Raw genomic sequence first — 13,001 nt, forward strand, 5'->3', positions numbered from 1 at the left:
CACTGCAGTGTTGAACAGGAAGAGAAAATCTAACACGATCTGAACTTTCTAAACAGTATATAAAGATGATGAGAGCAGATATACATGTAAAACTTAAGTAGGAGGATTTGTTTCATCTCTGTGTATCATCTGAAGCTGTTCACTTCACTGGGTATATGTGAGGGTTTACATCCACTTTAACCACTTCAATACAGGGCACTTTCCCCCCTTCCTGCCCAGACCAATTTTCTGCTTTCAGAGCTGTCGCACTTTGAATGAGAATTCAAACAAAATTTTTTATCATTTTGTTCCCACATATAGAGCTTTCTTTTGGTGGTATTTGATCACCACTGGGGTTTTTTATTTTTGCTAATCAAATAAAAAAACACCGAAAAGTTTGAAAAAAAACGTTTTCCTTTGTTTCTGTTATTAAATTTTGTAAATAAGAATCTTTTCTCCTTCATTTATAGAGGCTGATGAGGCTGCACTGATGGGCATTGATAGGCAGCACTGATCGGCACTCATAGGTGGCACTGATGGACACTCATAGGCCACACTGATGGGCACTGATAGGCGGTACTGATGGACAATTATTGACTGCAATGTTGGGCACTGATAGGCAGTACTGATGGGCACTGATGGGTGGTACTGATAGATGGCTCTGATAAGCAGCATTGATGAGGAGGCACTGGCTGGCATTACTGCTGGGCACTGATTGGCACCTCTAATGGGCACTGGTTGGCAACCCTGGGTGGCATCCCTGGTGGCCCTGGGTGGACATCCATAGTGGGCATCCCTGGTGGTCCTGGGTGGGCATCCTCAGGGGCGCTGCGCTGATAATCAATTAGCGCAGACCCCCCTTGTCAGGAGAGCAGCCGATCGGCTCTCCTCTACTCACGCCTGTCAGCGCGAGTGGAGGAAAAGCCGATACATAGCTCTTTCTGTTTATGCTGTGATCAGCTGTGATTGGACACAGCTGATCACATGGTAAAGAGCCTACGTCAGAGGCTCTTTACTGAGCTTGGTGATGCAGGGTGTCAGACTGACACACCACACCAACGATCACCACCCTGTGTGCCCCCGCGGGCGCGCAATCGTGGCTTATCCTACTGGATGTCATATGATGTCCAGTCAGGATAACTTAACCACTTTGTGCACGTCATTCCGTTATATGGCAGATGGGAAGTGGTTAATATTACTGCCACTAACCACCAATGCTGGGGTTTATTTTTACTCCCACTAGAAGTTAAAGTGTCAGTAAACCCAAGTCATCAAAAACTGTTAATACATGCTTTATTTCAAGCTGTTCATACTCACTCATCCACTAGAACAGGGGTCAGCAACCTTTTTCCACTTAAGGGCCGGATTCAATGTATGTGAATGCATTGAGGGCTGCATTAACCTGCTAATAAATGGAGATAATATTCTGGACCCCTTTACATTACACAGCCCCCGCACTTGTGGACCCCTTTGCATTACACAGCCCCCGTACTTCTGGATCCCTTTACATTACACAGCCCGCACCTCTGGACCCCTTTACATTACACAGCCCCCTGCATATTACACAGCCCCCCTGCACATCATACAGCCCCACCTTTATATTACACAGCCCCCCCATGTTATGCTTTAAAATTGTGCACACTCGTGGAATACTGACAAACTACAGTACTTAAAAATCTCCACAGGTGACATTTAAAAATTTCTACAGGTTACCAGTTTAGAGTTACAGAGGAGGTCCTGTGCTAGAATTATTGCTCTTGCTCTAATGATTGCAGCGATACCTCACATGTGTATTTTGAGTACTGTTTACATTTGTGGTCGCAAATAAATAATAATTAAAAAAAAAAAAAAGTTCTAATCACTTTTATTGCTGTCAGAAGGAATGTAAACATCCCTTGTGACAGTAATAGGCAGTGACGGGTACTCTTTATTAAGGGATCTGGGGTCTATAAGAACCCAAATCCCTCCTTTGCACTTTAAAGCATTCAAAACACCAAGTTTTTTAAAATTTGGCACCTTTAAGTCTTCTGTAAACCAGAAGTGATGTCATGACATTGCTTCCGGGTTACTAGATCTGAGATCCGATCAAAGCCGATTGCGGCTTTGCCTGGGTCTCCCACCAGCCGGTGGACACACTGGCTGGTCACTCAGGCCTCCTGGTGGGATGGGAGAGCCTGGGCGAGCCATGAAAGGTGGCAGGACTGCTTGGGATAACAGCCGAATGGCTTCTTAGCTGCATCGGTTGCTATGCCAAGAAAGCCGTCTGGGGGTTAAAATGTCAGCTAGCCGGGTGCACGTGAATTCATCACGTGCACTAAGGGGCTGGACATTTAGCGGCGGTGGGATGGGTGCAGCCCACAGGCCGTAGGTTGCCGACCCCTGCACTAGAGCATTTGTTTATGTAGACTGCAAAAAACCTGGTTGATCCTGCTGTTCACTGTTCCTTCCTCCTTGTCTGTGTCCACGCTTCAGCTTTAGGATTGTGTAGACCAGCAATTGACATTTATTGAGCATGCTCCAATTTCAGTTCCCTTCTAAGCTGTTAATTTCCTCCTTTTTATTATCTGTGCAGCCCATATGTGAATATAGAGTCACACATGTGGGGGTATACACAGTGGTAAATGACGCTCCCCTCTCCCTCCCTCCTCCATGCCCTCATAAGAGGATTGTCAGGAGGTGGAGTCAGCATATAAATCACAGCTTGCAGGCAGCATGATACCATGGGATATGTAGTCCTTATAAATGTAAAGTGAAAAGCAGAGGGGAAGCTGCAAAGCATGCAGGGGATCCAGGAAGTAGTGGAAAGTGATGACCAGCAGACAGGCAGAACTCACAACATGAAAGGAGCTAACAATTAAAGTAAGCTTATTTTGGTTTTGCAAAGAACAACCATTGTTTGTATTGTTATTACAATTATTGTTATAAAAGTAGAAAAATCTAGGGTCACAGCATACACTTTCAAGTTAAAGCAACAAACAAGGCAGCATAAGTATATGTTTTTATGATTGCAAATTGCATAAAATATGCATGCCTCCTGCTGCTATTTGAGGATTTTCAAATAGCCATTTAGAAAATAAATAGATAAAAATAAAAATGTTATTGTAGTGAAGTCACCACCTGCTGTAGTAGTAAATTAGGTGCTTGCATGCTATCATAATTGTGTGCAACTACATGTGTATCATGTGTGAAGGCAATACTGTGTGTTCTCTCGAGTTTGCAGAGACATGAATGCGATAGCATATGCATATTTTCTTTAGTAAATCAGGCCCATTATCTTCTGCAAAGCAGATACAAATGTTGACACTCACTGTAAAACACAATAAAACATGTATACTTCTTGCAGCACATGAATAAATTGAAGAAAAACAGATAAATAAGAACTAAATAAGTAATTTTAATACAATAAAGAATAGGCTTAGTATGTTTATAAAGTGAAAAGTAGTATATGAAACATTGAGGCTGGGCTCACACTGGATGCCGATGCGGCTCCCAGCAAGGGTCCTGTGCGTCCTGGTTCACCATTTCAGGTCTGATTTCAGCCTGAATTTTTGGCTGAATTCGGACATGAAACGGACCAAAAGACGCACAGGGCTCCTGTACAAATTTGCACCGGAGCCCCATTGGAGATACGATATGTGAACCGGCTACATAGTGAGCCGGTCACATTCTCTTGCTATTGCGAATTGGATGCAGGGATCCCACATTCCAATTTGCAATAGTGTGAACCCGGCTTTAAAGCGTTCTAAAACCTAAACCCAAAAATGTATTTTATTGCAGCATACCAATCATTAGATGTGGTAGCTGCATTAGTTTTTTTGCTGTTTTTTTTTTGTGTTCCCTCCAGGGTGGAGCCATACGACATACATAGACCCATCAGTAAACTCAGGGAAAGACAGCTCCGATCCCCATGGAAGTTATCTGTAGAGGGCAGTAGGAGACACTGCGGTACCTGTGTTTTTCTGATGTGCTTTTGTGAACATCGTTATTTTATTTGCACAATCTTGTAAGTGTACATCTGGAAGGGGGGTGCTTTCCCCTCTTCCTTCTGTGTTTTTTTATAATAAAATCTATATAAACAAGATTACGCTATGTCCGATCCTTCTCTTTCATTGCCTATATAACTGAATGACCTGAGTGCGGTTCTGTTTTGGACAAGGGAAGGAGGATCTCGGCTTGGATTTCCACCGATTTGGATGACATACACGCTAAGATCAAGCTCTTGTCTGGTAAGAGTGTCACTAAGAGTGGGTTTTCTTACACCCCCCCCCCTTTATCCGAGCACGTGTGGTTTTTGGACTCTTTTTTTGGTAACAGCTGTTCTCTTTGAAAAGTTTGTTTTAGAAGACTGTTTCCTTCCAAAGGGGGTTTTTCCAAAAGGACTTTCCCGTTTTTTCATTTTTTATCAATTATTGTGCTGATTATATTGATTTTATGGATTTCAACGAATGAACGAATGAACTATATTGACTGCTCATGGTTTATGAACAATCATACTCATAAGCGCTTCTCGAGTCCATCAGACTTCTTTTTTGATGTTTATTACTGATTTCTTCCATTTAGGAAAGATTTTTTAGGCAGCAGCTGTTGCCATTCAGTTTGGCTGGTAGAATATACATTGGTCTTAGATAAGTTTATTTCTCCTAAAGCGCTTGTTGTATAAAGAGACAATAGGCCTCGTCTCATTTATATTTTATAATATTATCATAATAACACACTTTTTTACAGAAACGTACAAATATTACTGTAACACTGCAGTTAGGAAGCAGCAATCTGCTTTATGTTTCACACTTATTCTCCAGCATGCTGTAAAGTAAACATGTTGTTGTTATAGTCATAAAACAACTGTGGGTGACTAAGCATTGCTGATGGTTTAGAAGCACATAGGATTTGCATTTAAGTAAACAAAAGGTATGATATTTGTACAGTGAAAGTGAGCAGACCATGATCTCATGACACCTCTTCCTTACCCTATGTCTTCAGCATCTTCGTCACACTCAGCACCATATTTGCAGACTCCACACCTCGGATGTTTCCTGTGAACCTCAGTTCCAGATCCTTCATATTCTGCAAATAAATAGTTACTAGTTCAGTGTGAGCTCATGTACAGATTTACTAAATGAAAGCACATAAATATCACTTGAGCACTTTCATGAACAGTGAAAAGAAAAAAACAAAAGAGTTAGTCAAAGGCTATATACACACTGGGGTCAAAATGGAGCACTCAGAGTTTGTGTTGCCAAACTAATTTCTGATTCTGGATATTGAGAAACAATTCAATTGCAGAAAAACAGACCTAACGCTAATATTTATTTATAGGGGACATTAGGTCAAAATTTACAGTGAATAGCACTACAGTGTACCAATGCACATTGTGTGTTCCTGCAATAAAGTGGTGTATTCGGGCCCTAACCCTTCCTATCTGTCCTGAGGAAGGCTGGGACAGAACATGATGAAATGTCCAATAATTAAAAGTGATACTTAATACCTTAATGCATTTATTGCATTGTTTTATATTTCTCTGTCCTCCCCCTACCCTGTGTGAAGCAGAAGAGAGAGGAGAAAAGATCCAGCGATGTGCACAACTGCATTTTTTCTTCTATCTCTTTCTCTTCACACAGGGCCTTGAACAGTCAATCAAATGCAGTGAGAAGGAAGTGTGTGGGGGGGGGGGGGGGGGGCTAAGCCCCACAGTGTTTGTGTCTATGGAGTGCAGCTCCAAAAATACACAACTCAGGAGTGAGCAGACATTGTGTGTTCCCATAGCAACGGCTTGCTATGGGGACACATGAAGAAGAGGAGGAGCCAAGATCACCATCGGGGTGACCTAAGTAGAGGAGGAGCGGGGCCGCTCCGTGCATTGGTATAAGGTGAGTATAGCATGTTTGTTATTTTATTTTTAACAAAAATGTACCTTTAGTAACACTTTAAGGTTGTCACTGGAACAGGAACAGAAGGGAAACCTTCTGTGGACATCTGTTATATTAAAAACTGTCCCTCATTTTGGAGAGATTTCCTTGCACATCTTCATGTGTCTCTGGGACATGAAGTGAAGGGAAATCTCCCCACCAGAATGCAGACAGCACAAAAAAAAAAAAAAAAACAGAAACAGAAACAGAATGGAAAGCTCTAATGTCTCTTAATTTGATTTCTTTATAAACATTTATGTAGTATCAACAATTTCACAGCACATTTACATACTGTATATTCACATTAGTCCCTGCCCTCCAGGAGCTTACAATCTAAGGACCCTATCTCACATGCATCCATCAATGCACACACATACAAAGGCCAATCCCCTACCAGCATGTTTATTGGAGTGTTGGAGGTGACCAACCCACTCAAGCATATGGAGAAAATGCAAACATCATAGGGGAGCCAGGAAGCAGGGAGCGGGGAGCCAAGGATCCCAGTCCTGCTAACCACTGAGAAACTGACAACATGATATGCATAAGTTTCATATATTTTTATATTATCCTAGGTTTTGCAAACAAACAGTTATAAAAATTAGCATCTATTCCATTCTGTTTAAAAATGCATGCTGGGAATTCTAATACAAAAGCTCTACACTATCTTCATACTTTCTAGCAGGCTATATGAACCTACTAATTAAAACATTTGCACTTTTTGCTAGCAAAGGAGGTGGAGGGGCTGTGTCCCCTCTTCTGACCAATTCAGGTCTACTTTAGGCACCAAGCATAGAACTTTAACAACACACCACCTGCTGGTTGCAAGCGGTAAATATGAAATATTAATATGCATAGCATTTGGTACGAAGAAATAGCATAAACATATTTTACATTTTCCGCCTAGGCCTATAGCAAAATTAAGGCCTGGCATGTCTTTCGTAGTTCCAGGTGGACGTCATTTGACGCCCTCCCGGAATGCGCCTTGCTTGCAGCCTGTGGCTGCACTGTGGGCTCAATCTGTCACCAGCTGTGTCCATAGGTACTGTACTGTACAGCAGATCACATGACAGTTGTGAACAATGGGACAGGGTCAATCATAGCCCATCTGTACCATGTGATTAGCTGTGTTCAATCACAGCTAATCACAACAATACTCACTGAATGAATCAGTTTCATTCTGTAAAAATGGTTGCTTTTACTAATGAAATTAATTATTATAAGCAATCATAATGTGTAAAAAATGTTAACACTGTATTGCTCTATTCACAGTGTATTAAAAAAGAAAAAAAATGTAATACAAAAATATATATATAAATACATATATCTCTATCTCTATCTCTATCTCTATCTCTATCTCTATCTCTATCTCTATCTCTATCTCTATCTCTATCTCTATCTCTATCTCTATCTCTATCTCTATCTCTATCTCTATCTCTATCTCTATCTCTATCTCTATCTCTATCTCTATCTCTATCTCTATCTCTATCTCTATCTCTATCTCTATCTCTATCTCTATCTCTATCTCTATCTCTATCTCTATCTCTATCTCTATCTCTATCTCTATCTCTATCTCTATCTCTATCTCTATCTCTATCTCTATCTCTATCTCTATCTCTATCTCTATATATATATATATATATTTTTTTTTTTTTTTACATACTGTCACCAGTCAGTGTCCCTGATCACCACCACACCAGTTATACGATGATGCTGTACTGCACTGGTGACAGTATGTAAAAAAATAAAAAATTACATCTTCAAAAAAAACTTGCCATGCCTCTTATGTTGGGCTGTCTACTTTCCAAAAAGAGATAATTTGGGGGATATTTGTACTGTTCTGGCATTTTCAGGCCTTAAGAAATGAGATCGCCAGCAGTACATCAGGATTGATCGATTTTCATATATATACCATAGTATGTGGACTTTCCTACAGATTAAATAATAAACACAGTTTGGGGGTTTCTTTCGCCAAAGAAATGTAGCAGAATACATTTTGGCCTAAAGTTATGAAGAACGATTATCGTAAATTTTTTTTTTAGTTTATTCAACAAAAAAAAAAAAAAAAAACCCAGTGGTGATTACATACCTCCAAAAGTAAGCTCTGTTTGTGGGGAAAAAAACATAAAAATGTACAGTGTTGCATGACCACGCAATTGTCATTCAAAATGTTACTACAGCGCTGAAAGCTGAAAACTGGCCTGGGCAGGAAAGGGGGTGAAAGTGCCCAGTATTGAAACTGTTAAAATGTTTTATTGTTTAGCACTAACCACCATAAATAAAAAAATATAATAAAAAAATCTACAGCTTCTCTTTATTAAGAGCTCCAGTTGATATATGTTTTTATTTTCTTATTCTATGTTATTAGATTAATAAGAAACCACATTACAAATTGAATGTATTGCTCCTTGATCACATAGCTATATTTTAAGGGACATAGCAGGTTTTTATTATGTACAATCACAAACTTGACAAGTTTATTGCACCATAAAATGCTGTAAAATATATTATTATAAATATTGTTATTTCCTCTATTTTATAAGCAGTATGATTATGCAGGCTAATTAGAAAATTACATTGGGGATGCTGGGGATTAATTTTTTTTAACTCATTGTATTGACATATTTCCATATCTAAAATTAAAAAAAAAACAAAAAAACAATAATTAGCAAAAAATACTAATGCCGCGTACACACGATCGGACATTCCGACAACAAAATCCATGGATTTTTTCCCATGGATGTTGGCTCAAACTTGTCTTGCATACACATGGTCACACAAATCTTGTCAGAAATTCCAAACGTCAAGAATGCGGTGACGTACAACACGTACGACGAGCCGAGAAAAATTAAGTTCAATAGTCAGTGCGGCTCTTCTGCTTGATTCCAAGTATGCGTGAACCTTTGTGCGTCGGAATTGTGTACACACCATTGGAAATTACGACAACGGATTTTGTTGTCGAAAAATTTGAGAACCAGCTCTCAAATTTTGTGTGGCGGAAATTCCGATGGAAAATGCCCGATGGAGCCTACACATGGTCGGAATTTCCAACAACAAGCTCCCATCGAACATTTTTTTTACGGGGCATTAGGCTGCTTTCACACTGAGGTGCTTTACAGGCGGTATAGCACTAAAAATAGCGCCTGTAAAGAGCCTCTCCTCTCACTACCAGCGGTGCGCTGGCAGGATGCCAAAAAAGTCCTGCAAGCCTCATCTTTGAGGCGCTGTAGGAGTGGTGTATACACCGCTCCTAAAGTGCCCCTGCCCATTGAAATCAATAGCCAGCGCCACTGAAGTGCTGGCAAAGCAGTGCTGCAGCGGCACTTTGCGGGCGCATTTAACCCTTTTTCGGCCGTTAGCGGGGGTTAAAAGTGCTCCATTAGTGGCTGAAAGGGGCCGCAAAAACGACGGTAAAGCTCCGCTAAAAATAGCGGCGCTTCACTGCCTACGCCCCCAACGCCACAGTGTGAAAGTAGACTAAGGCCCTTTTATCACTGAGGCGCTTCTAAACTGCCAGTAAAACACTGCGTGCTTTTGAAGAGCTTTTCAGGTGCTTTTGAAGAGCTTTCCATTCATTTCAATGGAGAGGGGTGTTTTTTCACCGGCCTAAAATCAAGCATTCATTGATTTTAATGGAAATAGGTTTTCTTGAGCTTTTAATGCGCTTTTTTTAGCGTGAAAGCGCCTGAAAAGTGCCTCAGTGTGAAAGGGGTCTGAATGCAAATGATATACTGTAGAAATCCTTGGTTTTCTGCTCTTTGATGTGGGGAATGTGTGCTCCAGTTGTAAAGATAGTGTTTAAAATTCAGGTATGTGTGTATGGGCCCTTTCACACTGGGGCGGGCGTCGGCGGTAAAGCGCCGCTATTGTAAGCGGCGCTTTACCATCGGTATGCGGCCGCTAGCGGGGTGTTTTTACCCCCTGCTAGCGGTCGAGAAATGGTTAAAAGCCACCGCAAAGCGCCTCTGCAGAGGCGCTTTGCCGGCGGTATAGCCGCGCCGTCCCATTGATTTCAATGGGCAGGAGCGGTGAAGGAGCGGTATACACTCCGCTCCTTCACCGCTCCGAAGATGCTGCTAGCAGGACTTTTTTTACCGTCCTGCCAGCGCATCGCCCCAGTGTGAAAGCCCTCGGGGCTTTCACACTGGGATGAAAGCAGCGGCACTTTCGGGTCGGTTTGCAGGCGCTATTATTAGCGCAATAGCGCCTGCAAACCGCCCCAGTGTGAAAGGACCCTATTTCACATGGACACACATGTGCACCTTGTGTAGATTTATTGATACAGGCATCCCCTGATATATCCTCAGGCACGGTTGAGCTAGTCTCTATAGGTCAGTTGCATAATGTACTTTACATTTTGAAAAAAATATATTGGTATTGCAAATACAGTATATCGATATGCTTTTTAACAAAGATAATAAGGACTACAGGGAGCCACCCTAAACTACAAAGAGCAATGATATCTGTTTTCACTGTTATTTCCTTACATGCCATGGCATGCGGCATGTAAGTTGCTTTTTACTACAGCTGAGATGTGGTCTTCTGAGAGAAAGCCATTACGCTCACCATATATATATATATAGATATATCTATATATATATATATATATAGATATATATATAGAGAGAGAGAGAGAGAATATAATCTACTGTATTACCTGATAAAATGAAATGTAATAATCTTGCCATTCTTAGTGATTACATATAACTATAATGGCCCCCTGGTTTATATTTCTTATCATATGGGTTTTTGCATCTTAACTAGACTCAAAATAATTTCCATCCAGTACAGCAGATTTTCTTTGTTCAGAAACACTCATCTGTAATAACTCACGATGCATAGATATACATACATACATGACATGTTTAAATCTCCATTTTAATGATTAAAGACCTGCTGCTTCTGTGGATAGCACCCTCCACCTGCAGCCATTTGCAAAAACCAAGCTAAAAGTGATGGACAGTCTTTTCATTTTAAAAAAAAAAAATCATGTGAAAGAGATCAGCTAGAAATAATACGTTAACATTTTAAACACCTTGTTTGCATTGGGGCAACCATATTTGCTTATTGCATATGCTGGCAAATTCTTCCTGCTTCTACCGTGTTATATACACAAGTGATAGTAATTTACTGTTTATCTTTGCAGTTCTACGTGGTTAAATTACTAAATGCTGAATGATTGTGAACTGAGCGCTGATCCCTCTAGTGGATAATTTACAAATCTTTGTATTTAATAAAATAATTACAATATGAAAGCACACTAGTGGTGCACCAAAATGAAAAGTTCGGTGCCGAAACCGAAAATTCAGGATGTACTTGGCCGAAAACCGAAATTGAAGTTTTTAAAAATATATATATAGATACATATATATTTTTATAAATGTATTATATTCAACTTTTTAATTAATATCATGAATTTAAATGAATATGAATTTGTCAGCCATTATTGGCACCTTTAGTGTTAAAAATCCTGCTTGCTGCATTCTTGGTGCATATTTGGCAAACCACACCAAAAACGCAACTCCCAATTGAAATGCATTGAAAATGCAGCAAGAACACATCCAAATACACCCATGTTGCATTTTTGCTGCATTTTTTTAGTCATATGACTTAAGAAAAACACACCATAGGCAAGGTAGAAGTGTCAAAATCCCAGTTTTCGGCAGCCATTATCAACACTTTTTTTTCTTTTGACACAACGTTGAAAACCCTATTTGCGGCTGATAATTTTCAATGGCTGAAATTTCGGTGCATCAGTAAAGCACACACTTGCAAAAATATAAAAAAAATCACATACAAATGTACTCTGGGGGCACCATTTGGTGTAGGTGTCATTACCAGAACAGAATTCCTTATACCAAATTACACTCCATAGGGCAATGACAGATGTACACTAAATACAAGTGATCAATATAGGTAATATAAAGTGTATTTTTCGTAAATATATAGTTTGACTTACAATTGAAATGTTTAACTTACAGATTAAAGGGGTTGTAAACTGACTGCTTGCAGGACTTTTGTTTACCGTCCTGCAAGCGCACCGCTCCATTGTGAAAGCACTCAGGCTTTCACACTGGAGAGACAGGAGCGGCTCTTTACAGGCGATATGCAGACGCTATTTTTAGCACTGTAGCACCTGTAAAGCGCCTCAGTGTGAAAGTAGCCTAAGCCCCGGTTCAAGCAGGGGCGGCACGACTTGCAGGTCGCCTCACCGAGGCGACCTGCACACGACTGCCACGGCGACTTGCAAAACGACTTTTGTATAGAAGTCTATGCAAGTTGCCCCAAGTCGCCCCCAAAGTAGTACAGGAACCTTTTTCTAAGTCGGAGCGACTTGCGTTGCTCCTATTAGAACATTTCCATTGTACAGAACTGGAGGCGACTTGTCAGGCGGCTAGGTCGCCTGACAAGTCGCCCCTGTGTGAACCGGCACCAAGGCTGGGTTGACACTTATGCAAAGTGGATGTGGGGTTCCCCGTATCCAATTTGCATGACAGCAGAGTGTGACTGGCTCTCAATTGTGAGCCAGTTGTTGCTCTTAAAAAATCTTCATTTTATTTAAAAAGCCATAGTGTCCAAACACAGATAAAAACAGTTGACACATTTTAGCCTATTAGGCCTTAGTCACACTTTACAATGGTCTAAACTGAATGATCACATGCAATTACCAGAGTTTTTTTTACATATGGGAGCTGATTCATTCTTTACTAATTGCGCAGCTCTGCTTATTGCATATGCTAGAAACAGAGCACATTAAATTAGTGTGGGAGACTCCAAAGTAATTATCTAACCACTAAATGTATGGTGCTATATTAGCAAAAATTACCCAGTAGATAACTTCATTAAGCATGTTGCAGGCCATTAACAGAGTATCTGCAAATATTTACCAGTGGTTTGCAAGTGACATTTTTTGGAATATACATCCATGCTATTTTTTTTTTTTAGTTTAATATCTGTTTATTTTAAGAAGAAAGAAGTAGATAGAACATACAGTGATATTCAAAACAGTCATTGTCTGTTCCAGACATCATGTAGGTTTGAAGTTCCATTGCTCCTGCCCTGACTTTGGGAAACTGTTTGAATATTGGCTATCTCCCATTGAATGATTGATTCTTTGGA

At 40.4% G+C, this 13,001-nt stretch overlaps 1 protein-coding gene across 1 annotated transcript in view; it reads right to left on the bottom strand.

Moving 5' to 3' along the window:
- TMEFF1 (transmembrane protein with EGF like and two follistatin like domains 1) overlaps positions 1-13,001 on the bottom strand; it is a 294,551-nt gene that overhangs the window by 82,573 nt on the left and 198,977 nt on the right. The window contains exon 5 of the mRNA XM_073630825.1: positions 4,947-5,043. Within this exon, the coding sequence (XP_073486926.1) occupies positions 4,947-5,043 (97 nt within the window). The remainder of the gene's footprint in view (positions 1-4,946; positions 5,044-13,001) is intronic.

Source organism: Aquarana catesbeiana, linkage group LG05 (assembly GCF_042186555.1).
Source record: "Aquarana catesbeiana isolate 2022-GZ linkage group LG05, ASM4218655v1, whole genome shotgun sequence".
Lineage (NCBI taxonomy): Eukaryota > Metazoa > Chordata > Amphibia > Anura > Ranidae > Aquarana > Aquarana catesbeiana.